At 53.8% G+C, this 14,697-nt stretch overlaps 2 protein-coding genes across 2 annotated transcripts in view; both read left to right on the top strand.

Annotated features, from left to right (window-relative positions):
- Window positions 1–2,551, top strand: part of ZC3H3 (zinc finger CCCH-type containing 3) — a 164,918-nt gene extending 162,367 nt beyond the window's left edge. Inside the window, 2 exon segments of the mRNA XM_068163211.1 lie at window positions 520–600; window positions 954–2,551. Coding sequence (XP_068019312.1) covers window positions 520–600; window positions 954–985 — 113 coding nt within the window. The 3' untranslated portion in view covers window positions 986–2,551.
- Window positions 2,552–6,537: 3,986 nt separating this feature from the next.
- Window positions 6,538–9,500, top strand: MAFA (MAF bZIP transcription factor A). The gene has a single exon (XM_068163210.1). It carries the CDS (start codon window positions 7,675–7,677, stop codon window positions 8,542–8,544), a length of 870 nt encoding a protein of 289 aa, XP_068019311.1. The 5' UTR covers window positions 6,538–7,674; the 3' UTR covers window positions 8,545–9,500.
- Window positions 9,501–14,697: the final 5,197 nt, after the last annotated feature.

Raw genomic sequence — 14,697 nt, 5'->3', positions numbered from 1 at the left:
ACTGCCACCACCACGCAGACACCGGGGAAGTTTGTTTATCCAAGTTTAAAAGCAAAGCTAAGCTCTTGGTGACTTCTCAGGTTTGGATGTTGCCCGAGGTTCTCACCTCTCCTAACTTCCCTGCCCCATACCTTTCTCCTTTGTCTTTTTTAAGGCTGCTAGAAAGTGTCCATGATCTCACCTTCATGTTGGGCATCACTGTACTGTGTCCAGCCCTGGAGTTCTCAGCACAGAAAAGATGTGGACCTCCTGGAGAAGGTCCATAGGAAGCCACAACAAAGATGGGAGGGCTGGAGCACCTCTGCTGTGAGGACAGGCTGAGGGAGTTGGGGTTGTTCAGTCTGGAGAGCAGGATAGACCTTCTTGTGTCCTTTCAGTACTTTAAGGGGCCAGTAGGGACAGACTTTATCAGAGACTGGGCAAGGGATGGATGCTCCTGCACCCACATCTCAAGGGATTTCCAGGGCAAACCAAGCCAACCTCACTGACTTTTCTCCTTTTCTGCCTCTCCACTCCCAGGTAACAGTAAAAAGAAGAGGACTTTGCCACCAGAATCCTCCCAGGACTCTGAAAACCCCCGTCTGGAAGAGGGTGGCAGAGGTGGGTGCTAGCAGGGTTGGGTGCTGCCGTGGTGGAACTTTACTTTGAGGGTGGTAGAGCACTGGAGCAGGCTGCCCAGAGAGGTGGTGGAGTCTCCATCTCTGGAGTCATTTAAAACTCACCTGGACACCATCCTGTGGAGCCTGCTCTAGGTGTCAGAAGGCTTGGACTAGATGAACTTCCAAGGTCCCTTCCAACCCCTGTCACTCTGTGATTCTGTGGAGGGTCACCCTCATTTCCAGTGCCCATGCTCATCTCTGGAGTGTGAATCCACCATGAGCAGGCAAGGAGAAGCCTGAGGGTGTCCAGATGAGCCCATCTCCCACCATCACCTTCTCCTTTCCTCCCTCCAGGCAAACAACTGCAGATCAAGCCCCGGCTGTGAGCGAGACCCAACTGCACGGCAGCCAAAGCAGCTCAGGAAGTGCAGAGCTGGGCATGGACCTGGCACCTACCTCAGGACACCACACCCAGACATGACACCACATTCTCTGCTTGTTTTTCTGGGCACATCGTTTTGGCACAGAGCCAGGTGACATCGCTGAGGAGCCATCACCCCTTCCCACATGGAAGCAGCCTTGAAAGGTTTTAATTTGCCAATAAATTGTCTTTTCAGCCTGTTTCTTGAAGGCAAGACCTACCACCAGCCTCCTTGGTTGCTTGTGGGGCTGAGAAGAAGCTTCCATCCCCATTGATCCTCTCTCAGATTGTGGCTCTGCTGCTGTCCTGGACATGAGGTGACACAGGGACCTGAGGAGTTTAATGCCACCACTCAGTGTGCCCGCATTCAGGTCAGCCACTATGATGGAGACAAGCATGGCTGGTGGTCACAAGCCACCATGCTGGGATGCGATGGGGTGGAAAGCCCCAACATGGCTCAGCCCTGATCTCCCCATGCTCAGATCCCACCTGCATCCATCCTGCTCCATCTCCTTGCTCCTGGAAGGAGATTTCTGGGAGCAGAGGCATGTTCCAAGAGCACCTCTCGCAGAAACGTGTGCTGGGAGCAGGGCTGAGCTCACACCAGATGCTTCTGCAGCATGTTGAGATGTCCCATATCTGGTTGCACCCTAACTCCCACCTCTCCTCCTCCCAAGAGGGGTTTGGTCTCCTTTGGAAGACCCAGACCAGCTCTTTTGGGTTTTTTTTTTGGGGATCCCTCCAAATCCAACCAGGACCAAAGCACAAGGGGAGCATTGTACCAAGTGCTGTTGGCCATGTGGCTGCTGCTTTGCATTCATGGCTACAACTTCCAAGGGGATTTTAGGGTGGTGGATGCTGTTTCCCTACATGGATGGGATTTTGGGTCAGCTCTGGGATTTCTGGCAAGAGCTGGTAGCAGCCATGTGAGGTGGCCAGGTTTGTCTGTCCTCTGCCCTTCGATCCCAGGTCCTGCAAGGAAAACACATCAGTAGGCCATGGGTGAATGCTGGCGCTCCTTGAGAGCCCAGCAACCAGCTGCATTCACGGGGGGGTGAGTGATGGAACCACCACGATGGTGTGGGCTCAGATGTGGCTTGACTGTGGTGAGAGGCTGATGGCTGCAGTTCCACCCCCTGGTGAAGGGCCCCATGGGGGTTTTTCCTGCCCTGGGTGAGCACCCATGGGTGCACACACCCCATGGAAGGGCCTTATTATCACTCCACATGGACGTTCTCCCCATCCCACCTTGTGATGAAGCCTTGGGTGACCTGAGTGACCAAAGCTCAACACTTGTCACCTCCCTGAGCTCCTGGTTAAGGATGTTGCTCAACTGGGAAAAGGGAGGTTTAGTGCCACTTGGAGAGCAGTTTCAGGTGGCTGTGTCCCCCCCAGCCATGGTGGGGACCACTCATACCCCAGTGTGTGTAACAGTTTCTTGGGTAAATCCTTGGTTGTCTCCACTGCTCTTCAATGTCTTTTATTAACCCCTTGTGGTTTGATTTGGAAATAAAAAGGTTCTGCCCCAGGATTGCTGGTCAGAGCGTGGCTTTGCTCAGTGTTTCATCACCAACATCTTGAGAAGCTGCTGGAGAGGCCTCTCTGCTCCCTGAGTCTGTCAAGGCTTTTAATTCTCATCACTTTTCCCTCCCTTCCCCCCAAAATACTGAATCATGGAATAGTTTTGGTTGGAAAAGACCTTTAGGATCATCCAGTCCAACCATTCTCTGACTCTCCCAAGGCTGATGCTAAACCATGGCCCTCAGCATCACATCTCTGTGGCTTTTAAACACCTCCAGGGATGAAGAATCAACCACTTCCTTTCAGGGAATAGGTTTCTTCTGATATCCAACCTAAACCTCCCCTGGGGCAACCTGAGGCCATTTCCTTTTGTGGTATCCCTTGTTCCTTTTGAGAAGATGGCAACCCCCACCCGGCTTCAGCTTCCTCTCAGGCAGTGGTAGAGAGCCAGAAGGTCTCCCCTCAGCCTCCCTTTCTCCAAGCTGAACAATCCCGGGTCCCTCAGCTGTTCTCCGCCAGACCTGTTCTCCAGACCCTGCACCAGCTTGGTTGCCCTTCTCTGGACATGCTCCAGCACCTCAGTGTTCTTGGCCATGAGGGGCCCAAAACTGAACCCAGGATTCCAGGTGTGGCCTCACCTGTGCCCCCAGTACGGGAGGACAATGGCTGCTCTATTCTTGCTGGCCACACTGTTGCTGATCCAAGCCAGGATGCTTGGTGGCCTTCTTGGCCACCTGGGCACACACTGCCTCATCTTCATCTGCTGCTGACCAGCTCCCCAAGGTCCTTTTCCACTGGGCAGTTTCCAGCCACTGCCCCAGGCTGAAGTGTTCATGGGGGCTGGTGTGACCCAAGTGCAGGGCCCAGCACTTGGCCTTGCTGAACCTCATCCCACTGGCCTTGTACCACTGATCCAGCCTGGCCAGATCCCTCTTTAGAACCTCCCTATGCTCCAGCAGCTCAGCACTCCCACCCAGCTTAGTGTCATCTGCAGACTTACTGAGGGTGCCCTCAGTAAGTGATGCCCTCATCCAGATCACTGATGAAGATACTAAGGAGGCCTGGTCCCAGTGCTGAGCTCTGGAATCACCACTGGTCACTTAGTTTCTTCACATGATGGTTTCCTATAAAAAAACTCCCTGAACTTGCTCAAAATCACCCTGCAAATCCCCAAGGATGGCCAGTGCTGTCTCATGGTGACCAGAAGCTTCAATGCTTGGTGGCCACAGCTCATTGACAAACAGGCTAATGAGGATTAAGGCTCATTCTGCACCAGTTAAGCAAAGCAAAACCCGGAGCTCATGGAGAGCTTGGCCATCCACTGCTGTCACTGCTCTCTTCCCAGGAAGGATTGGAATTTATCTCCATACTGCTTGAGGGGTGATAAATTTCCAAGCCAGGATCAATGTGGTCCCTGGAGAGTTAGCTCTCAGCCCTGGTGGGTTCCACCACCAGCCAAGACACCTCGATGATGGGTCCTGGTCAGGGGGTTTATCCATTGTATCCAACCTCCCTGTGAAGATGGGCAGGTTGCGGTGGTGGGGACATCGCTGGGTCGTCCTGAAAGCCCAGCAAGGACATGTCCTGAGGGTGTCTTGGCTGGAAAAGTGGCCCAGGGCAGTGTTTCTGGAGAGCACCATAAACAGTTCCTGGAAAAGCCCTCTTGGCACAGCTCTCGGTCTGCTGCCGCGGAGGCAGCTGCCCAGCTAACGTCAACCCCCAGCCACCCCTGCGCACTTATCTGCCTGTCCTCAGGGTGGCTGTCCCCTGCCCTCCTCCTCCTTCTCCTCCTCCTTCTCCTCCTCCTCCTTCTCCTCCTCCTTCTCTTCCTCCTTCTCCTCCTCCTTCTCTTCCTTATCCTCCTCCTCCTTCTCCTCCTTCTCCTCCTTCGCCTCTTTTTCCTTCTCTTCCTTCTCCTCCTTCTCCACCTTCTCCTCCTTCTCCTCCTTCTCTTCCTTCTCATTTTCATCCTCTCCTTTTCCTCCTTGGTGCCTGTAGGTGCTCTCACCATGGACACCAGTTTCTGCATGACCTTCCCCCCTCCCAAAATCACTTCAGTCCTCCTCCAGGATTGGTGCTGTGGATGCTGGTGGAGCATGACCAACACGATACCATAGTGAGACGTGGTTTAATGGCCAGGTGGTGTTAGGCTGACAGTGGCACTCGTTGGTCTTAGAGGTCTTTTCCAACCAAAACAATTCTATGGTTCTCAGGTGCACACCACCCTCTCCATGAGGTGATGTCCCCTATGAGGGCTTCCCCAAACCAACACCACCTCAGACTGGGTGTGATGATGGCCTGGGGTCATCATCACCCAAGTGGGCAGAGAGCCCCCCGGGAGCCATCCCTGCTGGAAGGGTTAAAGGGGCAGAGGAGCTGCCCGTTCTAAAAGCGAAGGGTGACGCCATCCCGCCGCCATCCCGTGGCCTCCAACCTGGTTATGTCACTCGACCTCCTGTGAGTAAACTTAGAGGACGGGTTCAGTGTGGTGGGGAGGGCTGGGGACATGCCATGGGGCGGGGGGGGCCAGCCACCCTGCTAAAAATACCCAAGCTGGGGGTGTCGTGGGCCGGCACCGGCCCCGTTGGAGCCCAGCCCGTTCCTAATTCCTTGGTGGCTCCCGGCCCATGGGGGTTGGTGGCAGCTGCTAAGGGGGGCCAGGTGCTCCCCAGGGCTCTGTGTTCCTCTCTGGAATGTGGTGCCCCACATCCCACCACTGCACTGGGACATTTGGGGTCCTGCAGTTCAACACATCGAGGTTCAGAACACTCCCATGAAAAGGGCTTTTCATCCGGATGGTCCTGTTTGGTCCCCTCCCCTGTGGTGGGGCTCATCCCATTTTCACCTGCTCAATTTGGAGTCTCCAAGATGGCATAGCTGTGTCCTAGGTTTTCCAGTGTGGGATAACCTCTGGTATCACTGAAGTTCTGGGGCTTTCCCTGCATCCACAACCCCCAGCAAGGGGGACACCACACCCCAATCAGCTCAAGACCTCCAAAGCCTCCAGAGGTCAGATCCAGTAAAATCAATTATCCTGGGGGTTAATTACTGGGATAAGGGTTTTCACCCCCCACAAAAAAGCCTTTTGTGCATTAATTCAACCCAATTTGAACAGCACACCCCAGCACCCCAGCTCACTTTTCTGTTATCAGGATGGTTGTTCCCTGCCCTCCTCCACCTTCTCCCTGTTCTCCTCATCTTCTTCTCCCCCTCATTTTCCTCCCGGGTGCCCATAGCTGGTCCCAGCAGGGACACCAACTTCTACAGGACTTTTCTCCTTCCCAAAATCCCTCCCAGTGGTGAAACTGGTCCCAGTGTGGCTGCTCCTGGAGCTAATATAACAACAGCAGCAACAAAAATAAAAATCAATAAAAATGAGTATGTGCCTCTCCACAAGTGTTCCCTGTGTCCTAGGAAGGATTCTGAGCAGCTCCCAGACGTTGGGATGGAAGGGAGATGCCTGGGGGATGGCCAAGGGATGCAGGAGGGATGTCTAGGGATGCGGAGGGGAGATACAGGGGGGATGCAGGAGGATGCCTGGCGGATGCAGAGAGGGATACCCAGGGATGCAGAAGAAGGCAGGGGCGACACCCCTCCTCAGGAGTTGGGATGCCCAGGTCACGACCGCTTCACCCCTCTCCTCCAGACCTACCGCGGGTAGCACCGAGTCCCCCGGAGACTGACAGCCACCCCGGGGGCGTTACTATAGGGATATGCAAACACAACGGGCTAGCGGCGCTCTGATAGGCTGGGAGAGGGCAGACCCCGCCCCGGGGGCCGGCTTCGAGGTGTTGGGGAGGTGTAGAGGGGATGGGGGTGGGGGGTGGGTGTCTCCCTTTTCCCCCATATATAAAGCGGAGGGTCCCATTCAGCTGCCCGGCGGCGGCGGCAGCGCCGAGCAAGGGGCAGGGTGCGGGCAGGGGTCCGGACCCCGCCCCCGGGCACCGTGCCCGTGGGGAGGAGGAGGAAGAAGAAAAAGAGGAGGAGGGCAGAGGAAGGCTCCCGGTCTGGGGAGGTGGGGCTAGGGCAGGTGCCAGGGGAGGCAGGAAGGGGCGGGCAGGGCTTTGCCTGCTCCTCGCCATTGGGGAACCGACCGCAAGCAGCGGCGGAGCCTGCCCCGGGATTTAGCTGAAGAGTCCGGGCTGGAGAAGGGAGCGGATCCCGCACCCACGGGGCTGCGCTTCCCGGAGCAAGCAAAGTGAAAGAGACCAGCTCAGAGCTCACCGAGCTCGGCCGCAGCCCGCAGCGGAGACCCGAAGCCGGCAAAGCCCCATCGGAGGGTCCCGGAGTCGGGGTGAACCCCGCAGCAGCGTCCCGGAGCCGGAAAAGTCCCATCGGAGGGTCCGGGAGCCCTGTTAAACCTCGCAGCAGGGTCCCTGAGCCGACAAAGCCCCGTCGGAGGCTCCCAGTGCCGGGCTGCACCTCACAGCAAAGTCCCATTGGAAAGTCCCACTTGAACCCTGCAGAATATCCCCGTCGGAAGCGCCCGGAGCCCGGCAGCAGAATCCCATTGGAGCGTTCCAGCGGAAAAGCTCCACAGCAGAGTCCCGGAGCCAGCAGAGTCCCGGAGCCGGCAAAGCCCCGTCGGAGGGTCTCAGAACCCGCCTAAATCGCGCAGCAGAGTCTTGGAACCCGGCTGAACTCCGCCGCAAAGTCCTGTCAGGGGGCCCCGACAGCAGAGCACCGTCGGGGGGTCCCATAGCCTGGCTGAACACACAGAAAAAACTGTCGGAGGCTCCCGGAGCCCAGTGAAACCCCGCAGCAGAGTCCCGGAGCCCGTAAAGCCCCGTTGGAGGCTTCTGGAGCCCGGCTGAACCCCGCAGAAGAGCCCCGGCGCCGGCAAAGCCCCGTCGCGGAGTCCCGAAACGCGGCTGATCCTCCCAGGAAAGCCTCATCGGAGGGTCCTGGAACGCGGTTCAACCCCCAGCAGAGTGCCGGTGCCGGCAAAGTCCCGTCCGAGGCTCCCGGAGCCGGGCAGCACCGAGAAGCCGAGCCCCGCCAGGGGCAGCAGGTCTCGCCGATCTCCCGGGGACCCGCGCTGGGAAGAATCTCCGGAATCCCATTTGGGTGAACGGTGGTGGTGGTGCCCCCGGGGGCTCAAACTGCCCCCCGGTTCCCTCTCCATGGACTGAGATGGCCTCGGAGCTGGCCATGAGCGCGGAGCTGCCCACCAGCCCCCTCGCCATCGAGTACGTGAACGATTTCGACTTGATGAAGTTCGAAGTGAAGAAGGAACCGGCGGAGGCGGAGAGGCTGTGCCACCGTCTGCCGGCCGGGTCCCTCTCCTCCACCCCACTCAGCACGCCCTGCTCCTCCGTGCCTTCCTCGCCCAGTTTCTGCGCTCCAAGTCCTGGTGGACAACCAGCACCAGGTCCTCCAACTACTACAGCTGCTTCCCTGGGCTCCAAACCTCAGCTAGAGGAGCTGTATTGGATGTCGGGTTACCAGCATCACCTGAATCCCGAAGCTCTCAACCTGACACCGGAGGATGCGGTGGAAGCGTTGATCGGAGCGCCACACCACCATCACCATCACCATCAAGGTTACGAGCCTTTCCGACCTCAACCTTTTGGAGGTGAGGAGCTTCCACCGGCAGCTCATCATCATTCCGGTCACCACCATCACCACCATCACCATCTGCGTTTGGAGGACCGCTTCTCCGACGACCAGTTGGTGAGTATGTCGGTACGAGAGCTCAACCGGCAGCTGCGGGGCTTCAGCAAGGAGGAGGTCATCCGCCTCAAGCAGAAGAGGAGGACCTTGAAGAACCGAGGCTACGCTCAATCCTGCCGTTACAAGCGGGTCCAGCAGCGGCACATCCTGGAGAACGAGAAATGTCAGCTCCAAAGTCAAGTGGAACAGCTCAAGCAAGAGGTGACCCGCTTGGCCAAGGAAAGGGATCTGTACAAAGAAAAATACGAGAAGTTAGCCGGCCGGGGGGGCTTCCCGAGGGACCCCTCCCCATCCACAGCCCCCAAACCCACCGCCGACTTCTTTATGTGAGCCACAAACCCATGGGTGGTGGAGGTGGTGGTGAGGGGTGCCCCCTTTTTTGTCCTCATGTAGGGTGAGAAACCCCTCTGCTTGTATAAAAGTTAATATTATTATGCCCCCCACAACCCCTCGAAGTTTTTGGGAGGGATCCCGGGGTTGGGGGCCGGGGGGGGGGAGGGAGGGCGGTATCCTGGAGCCAACCTGCATGCGGGACGTGTATGGTGCGCTGCCCCCCCCTCCCCTCCCCAATTTTCCCCCTTCCCTGGGAGCATCCAGGAGCTCCCCCCCCAAGTCCCTGCTTATCCTGCCTGTTTTTAATCCCTTCATTTTCATTTTGGGATGGGGGTCTCCGAGCCGGGGCGCGGGGGGGGGGGGGGGGGGGGGGGGAAGGGGTCCCAGCAGCGCTGCACCCTACCCAGCCCTACCATATCCACCTAAAGCCCTCCCCAAGCCCCAACACCCCCCCACTCCCCCCCCCCCCCCCACGCCCCCCCCCTCCCCGGCTGGCAAATCTGAGCCACGTTTAACTTATTCACCCTTTGTAAATATGTAGAAATTAGTTTAGGTTTTTCTGCCTTTTTTGTGTTCTATTTTTTTTTTTTGGGTCTTTTTTTTTTTTTTGAGCCTATATTTTGCTTGGTGGTTTATGACGGGAAAAGAAAAAAAACAACGACAGAAAAAAACCACACACACACAAACACAAAAAAAAAAAAAGAAAATAACCAAAACCTTTAGGGGGAAAAAAAAAACAACAAATGGACAAAAAAAAAACCAAACAGAAGAAGAATTTAAGACAAGTCTTAAAAACACAACAAAAAAGTTTGTATGTAATAGCATGCAAATAATATCCAAGTTAATTTAATGATGTTGGGAAGAAGCTGAATGCACTATATACAGGAGTCAAACATTGGGTTAAATGATTGTTTTATAGAGATTTAAAGTTATCTATGCTCTTAAAAATAGTGGGGGGGAGAGAGGGAGGGAAGGGAGGGCGAATTGGGGGGGGGGGTGGGGAAGGGAGGGAAGGGTGGGCAAACAATTTTAGGGTGACCTAAAATGGTGGGGGGGGGGAAGAAAGGAATAAAAAAAAGGCAATATAGTAAAAGACAAAAAAAAAAATCTATGGACTGCAAAAACAAACTAAGGGTTGGCTGCTATCTCACTATGCACCAGAGTTATTTATTGAACCCTCGGAGTGTTTTGAAACCTCGATGCGGGCTGGAGGGGAAGGAGGTGGGGGGGCGGGGAGGAGGAGGGGGGAAATAAAGGAGAATAATAATGCACATTATTTCTGGAGGGGGAAAGAAAAGAGGGAAGGGGGGGAAAAGGGGGGGGGAAGGAAAGGAAAAAAAGAAGGAAGGGAAAAAAGGGAGGGAGAAAAAGGGAAGAAAAAAGAGGCAAGGAAAAAAGGGAAGGGGAAAAAAGGAAGGGGAAAAAAGAGGGAAGGGGAAAAAAAGGAAGGGAAAAAAGCGGGAGGGGAAAAAGGAAAGAAAAAAGAGGCAAGGAAAAAAGAGGGAAGGGAAAAAAAGAGAAAAAAGAAGGAAGGGGGAAAAAGAAGAGGAAAAAAGGAAGGGAAAAAAGAGGGAAGGGGAAAAAAAGGAAGGGAAAAAAGAGGGAGGGGAAAAAGGAAAGAAAAAAGAGGCAAGGAAAAAAGAGGGAAGGGAAAAAAAGAGAAAAAAGAAGGAAGGGGGAAAAAGAAGAGGAAAAAAGGAAGGGAAAAAAGAGGGAAGGGGAAAAAAGGAAGGGGAAAAAAGGAAGGGAAAAAAGAGGGAGGGGAAAAAAGGAAAGAAAAAAGAGGCAAGGAAAAAAAAAGACAGAAGGGAAAAAAAGGAAGGAAAAAAGAGGGAAGGGGAGAAAAGGAAGGGAAAAAAGAGGGAAGGAGAAAACAGGAAAGGAAAAAAGGAAGGGAATAAAGAGGGAAGGGGAAAACAGGAAAGGGAAAAAAGAGGGTAGGGGAAAACAGGAAAGGAAAAAGAGGGAAGGGAAAAAGGGAAGAGAAAAAAAAAAGGGGAAAGAAACAAAAAAGAGGAAAGAAAAAGAAGACTTTTGTGAGATGGGAAATGAAAGCAGAGCTGCTCCTGCGCCCCTGAAAACGGGGTTGGGTTTGTTTTGGTTTTTTTTAATGGAGTTGCTTATTTAAATATGAAAAATGGAAGAAAAAAAAAGTTAAAAAAAAAAAAAGAAAATGAGATTTTGGGTTTTTTGTCTTTTTTTTTTTTTGGGGGGGGGGGTGGGGGTGGTGGTGTGGAAATGTAAACATTTTGGGAGAGAGGGAGTTTGGGAGCCTGGTGCATTTTAGGGACCGAGGGAGCGAAGCGTTTTTAATGACCTGTTGTTTCGATTTGTGATGGTTTTAATGATGTTGCATCAAGATGAAATGACTAAAAGCAAACAAAACTTATATTCAACTACAGCTTGGGTTGGGTTTTTCCTCTCCATCTTCCAACATTTTCCCTTTGAGTTTTCCCTCTTCTTTCTGCGGGGCACGGCGTTGGGGTGGGGAACAAATGCAAGCCTCGAGCATCACCCACGAGCCACCAGCAGCTCGGAAGTTTTCCCTTTTTCACTTGTTCTGCTTTCTCCCCCCTTTTTATTGCCTTTTATTTTTCTCTCCCCCTGGCTGGAGGGTCTCAACTCGCCCTGAAAGACCTTCACCCACTGAAAAAAAAGTCACCTTCAGCCCAGCTTGGATCCAGTTTGATCCCAGTCTGACACCATCCCGCTGAGCCTGATTTTCAACGGTAATAAATGCTTTTTAATTTCCCCTCTTCGCTTCTCCCTTTTGAGTTTTTAATTAAGGAGGAGAAAAACCTCCTCCCCTCCATTTCTTCCTAAAGGCAAACTTGAGGATTGGAATTTTCACCAATATCCCGGGGTTTTTTTTTGGGGGGGGAACTGGTTACAGGCGTTTGCGTCCTCGGCAGCCCTGATCTGCGCTGCTGGGAAGCGCAAAGGCGGCTGCCCCGCTCGCTCTTCTCCTGCCTGCGCTGGGCTTACTGGAGCGATTGGCAGCACAAGCCCTGCTCCCACACAGTCCAGAGCATTTTGTCTATATTTTTAATATCTATATTTAATTTTTTTTCTCCTGTCTTTTTCTTGTTGTTGTTTCCCCCCACCCCAGGCTCAGCTGTGGCAGGTCTGCAGCCCAGCATGTTGGCTGCAGTGTGATTTCCTTCATAAATCACCTCCCAGCTGATGCAACCCCCTGGCACCAGCTGTCCCTGGAATTTTGGGGGGAGTGTGACCCCAGGACCTTCTGTTCTTGTTTCCTCTGCTCCCCAAAACCTCCTCCTTCTGTTGTTTGGGGTTTTTTTTTCCGCCACGTTGGGCTTGCTGGTGGCTAATTTTGCACCCAGAGTGGGGTTTTGAGCAGCCTGAGCTCGACTTGCTCCCAGGCTCGCTTTCTGGGATGGGAGCTGGGATGTGTGGTGGGAGTTCTGCAACAAGGTTGGAAAGGAATGGGGGGCTTATGGTGGGGCTTCACACCCTGTTTCTAATTTTATTTTGAACTGGGGAAGCTTTGCAAACCTGGCTGGAAATGAAAGAACCCATCCTGCTGCCCAGGCAGCATCTTGCAGGATGTTGCCTCCTCTCCCTCGGTTTTCCAGGGGGTGAATTGCAGCTCCCTGGGGGCTTACCCCAAATTTTCCTCCCGATGTTCTCCCTGCTTGGGCTTATTTTTGGGGAGAGCTTCCAGCCACCTACTCCATGACTAAATAAGGAGAGTTTTGGGAGGAAGAGAAGGGATAGAAGGGATTTGGGGCCACCACCTTCCCCCAAACTGTTCTGGAGATCTCAGACCCCTCCATTTATTTCCTCACCCCTGGATCTGACCATGATCCACTTCCTTCATGGACACATCCCGTCTGTCACCAGGAGCTGGTGCCCCATTTCCCAGTCATAGTGGGGCTCAGTGGAGGAGCAGAGCAGAGAGGATTTGGGGCTCTGCAGGGTTTGTAGGGGGGGTGGGGGTGGGTGGGTCTCACCTTGGTGTTCAGCATGGTGCTGGTGGGGTGGTTGCGATCATCTTTGACTCCACGACGCCTTTTCCCACCGCCGCGACAGAGCCAAGCCAGCATTTTGGGGCTGGGGTTGCTGGAATTTGCCCTGTTCCTTCTTTTCAAGCCCTACTTGCCCCCACCATCCTCCTCCTCCTCCTCTTCCATTTCTATTTGTTTATTTAATGGGATACATCGAGCTGGGGATGACATAACCTGGATCTCTCACCACGTTGCTGCCCTCAGAGCAGAGTATTTTGGTGATCAGGGTGTTACCCCTTTATTCCTGATCCTCCAAGAGCAGCCTTGGGTAGGGGGACAGAGATGTGACCCTTAATTCCTTGCCCACCTCCTTTTTTGTTTCCCACTGATTATTTTTTTCTATGATTTTTTTTTCTTGCAGCCACCCCCACGCAGGGCAGTCACTGGAGCAGGGCACAGGGTGGTCATCCATGGGGGAACTCATCACATTGCAGCTCCCCAGGGTGATTTTGGGGGACACCAAAGTGGCATTGGGGTGCAGTTAGGGACCCCCCAGTGATCCCCATTTGCTGATTTGCTTCTAGGGGAAGGTTGTCCTGGATTTGTCCATGGTCCCATTGATAAACTAAATAAACTCACGTGGTTGATGCCTAAATGGGGCTTTTTTGATGCCTTGTGTCCTTGCTGGGGTTGACCCCTCCCCTGCACCATGGGCTTGGGGAGGGTATCTGGGGGCTCCTGTTTGGCTTTTCACTGTTTTCTTGGGGGGGAGGGAGGGACTGCAATATATTGACCTTCACTGCAGGACCCTATTCATTGCAGGGCTGCACGTCCATGCTCCATGGTGGAACATGTTTTGGGAGGGAGCTGTTGGCATGTGCTGCCCATGCCGCAAGGCTGCGGATGTTCGTGGGTGCCATGGCTGCCTGTCAGAGGAGGGTGTGTCGATTTGGGGGTTGCTCTGATCTCTTTTTAAAGCTTTCTCTCCCTGATTTCTACACATCTTTGAGCTGGGCTGAAGCTCCTTTCCCTGAAACAGGGCTGGAACCCTCTTACCCGAGAGGCTGCTGCTTTTTTGGGGTCGTTGGACCTCAGAACATTGCACACTCCCTCCTGTGAGGTTCTTCAGCCTCTACATCCATCCCTGGCCATCTCCTGCACTGTGCTCTTACAGCTTCAGGCAGATGTAAGCAGAAGCCCCACAGACCCACCCCAACCCCAGGGGGTGCACTAAAGGGTGGTTGGTTCTTGGGGTGGGAGTGTGGGGACAAACCCTAAGGGTTTGCAGGTGCTCCTCTTTATCCCACTCCCCTGTGGAGCTTTTAACCCCCATTTCCAAGCTTTACTTGCTCCTTGACATGGGCTTGAAGGCACCACAAACAACTGAAGCTTCTCCAGATGTCCCTGCTGATGGGCTTCACACTCCTTTTCCACAGGGAAAAAAGGTGATTTTGGGAGAGGAGGGGATGGGATGCTCAATCCCAAACCCCACAGCACCCCACGGAACCTTGCCCAAGCCCACATGGGTGCTGGGAACCAGTTTAAACCCACTCACTGACTGGTGTGCTGTGCTCTTTGGCATTCCCAAATAGGGATCCACTGGATCCTTGTGGTTTCTGCAGAGGCAGAACACGGCAGGGGGCTGACCACTGCAACATCACCCAGCCCCCCTCTTCAAAGGCTTTTCTCCTCAATGATTGATGCTAAAATCTGAGGATTTTCCCCCAGAACTACTGCAGCCTGCCCCAGAATCTTGGCAATGAGATAATTCTGGCCCTGGGATGTTCAGTTGTGGTTAAGGAAGCAGGGTGGGCTGCTGGATGTGTATGAATCTGGGGTTATTTGCTGGGGAAGAAAAAAAAAGGAATTAATTCAATTCATCCCAAAAATTCATCCCCTCCAATTAAACAAAAATCCTGATGGTGGCTCCCAGAGGGATGAGGCTCCTCGGGGGTGATATTTTTTGACTGGATCTGATCTGGCTCAGCTGAAGTTTGGCTTTTGTGCATTCCCTCCTTCCCATGTTCTGGGTCTAGTTTCCTCCTGGATGCTCCCAGCTAAATGCTGCCCTGTCACCATATATAAACTCAGGTATCCATGCCAATCCCTATACAGCCATATACCTCCTTGGCAAAGCAGTGCTGGCTTGCCTCTGCCAGCTCATGGAGCTTCCCAGCTGATC

Source organism: Melanerpes formicivorus, unplaced genomic scaffold (genome assembly GCF_026170545.1).
Source record: "Melanerpes formicivorus ecotype bairdi unplaced genomic scaffold, bMelFor1.0.p_v2 SCAF_71, whole genome shotgun sequence".
Taxonomy (NCBI): Eukaryota; Metazoa; Chordata; class Aves; order Piciformes; family Picidae; genus Melanerpes; species Melanerpes formicivorus.
Note: the sequence above shows the minus strand (reverse complement) of the source record. Positions and strands in the feature narration are given on the sequence as shown.

Excerpts from the sequence above, each read along its gene's own strand:
- MAFA (XM_068163210.1), top strand. The coding sequence starts at position 7,675 with ATGGCCTCGGAGCTGGCCATGAGCGCGGAGCTGCCCACCAGCCCCCTC.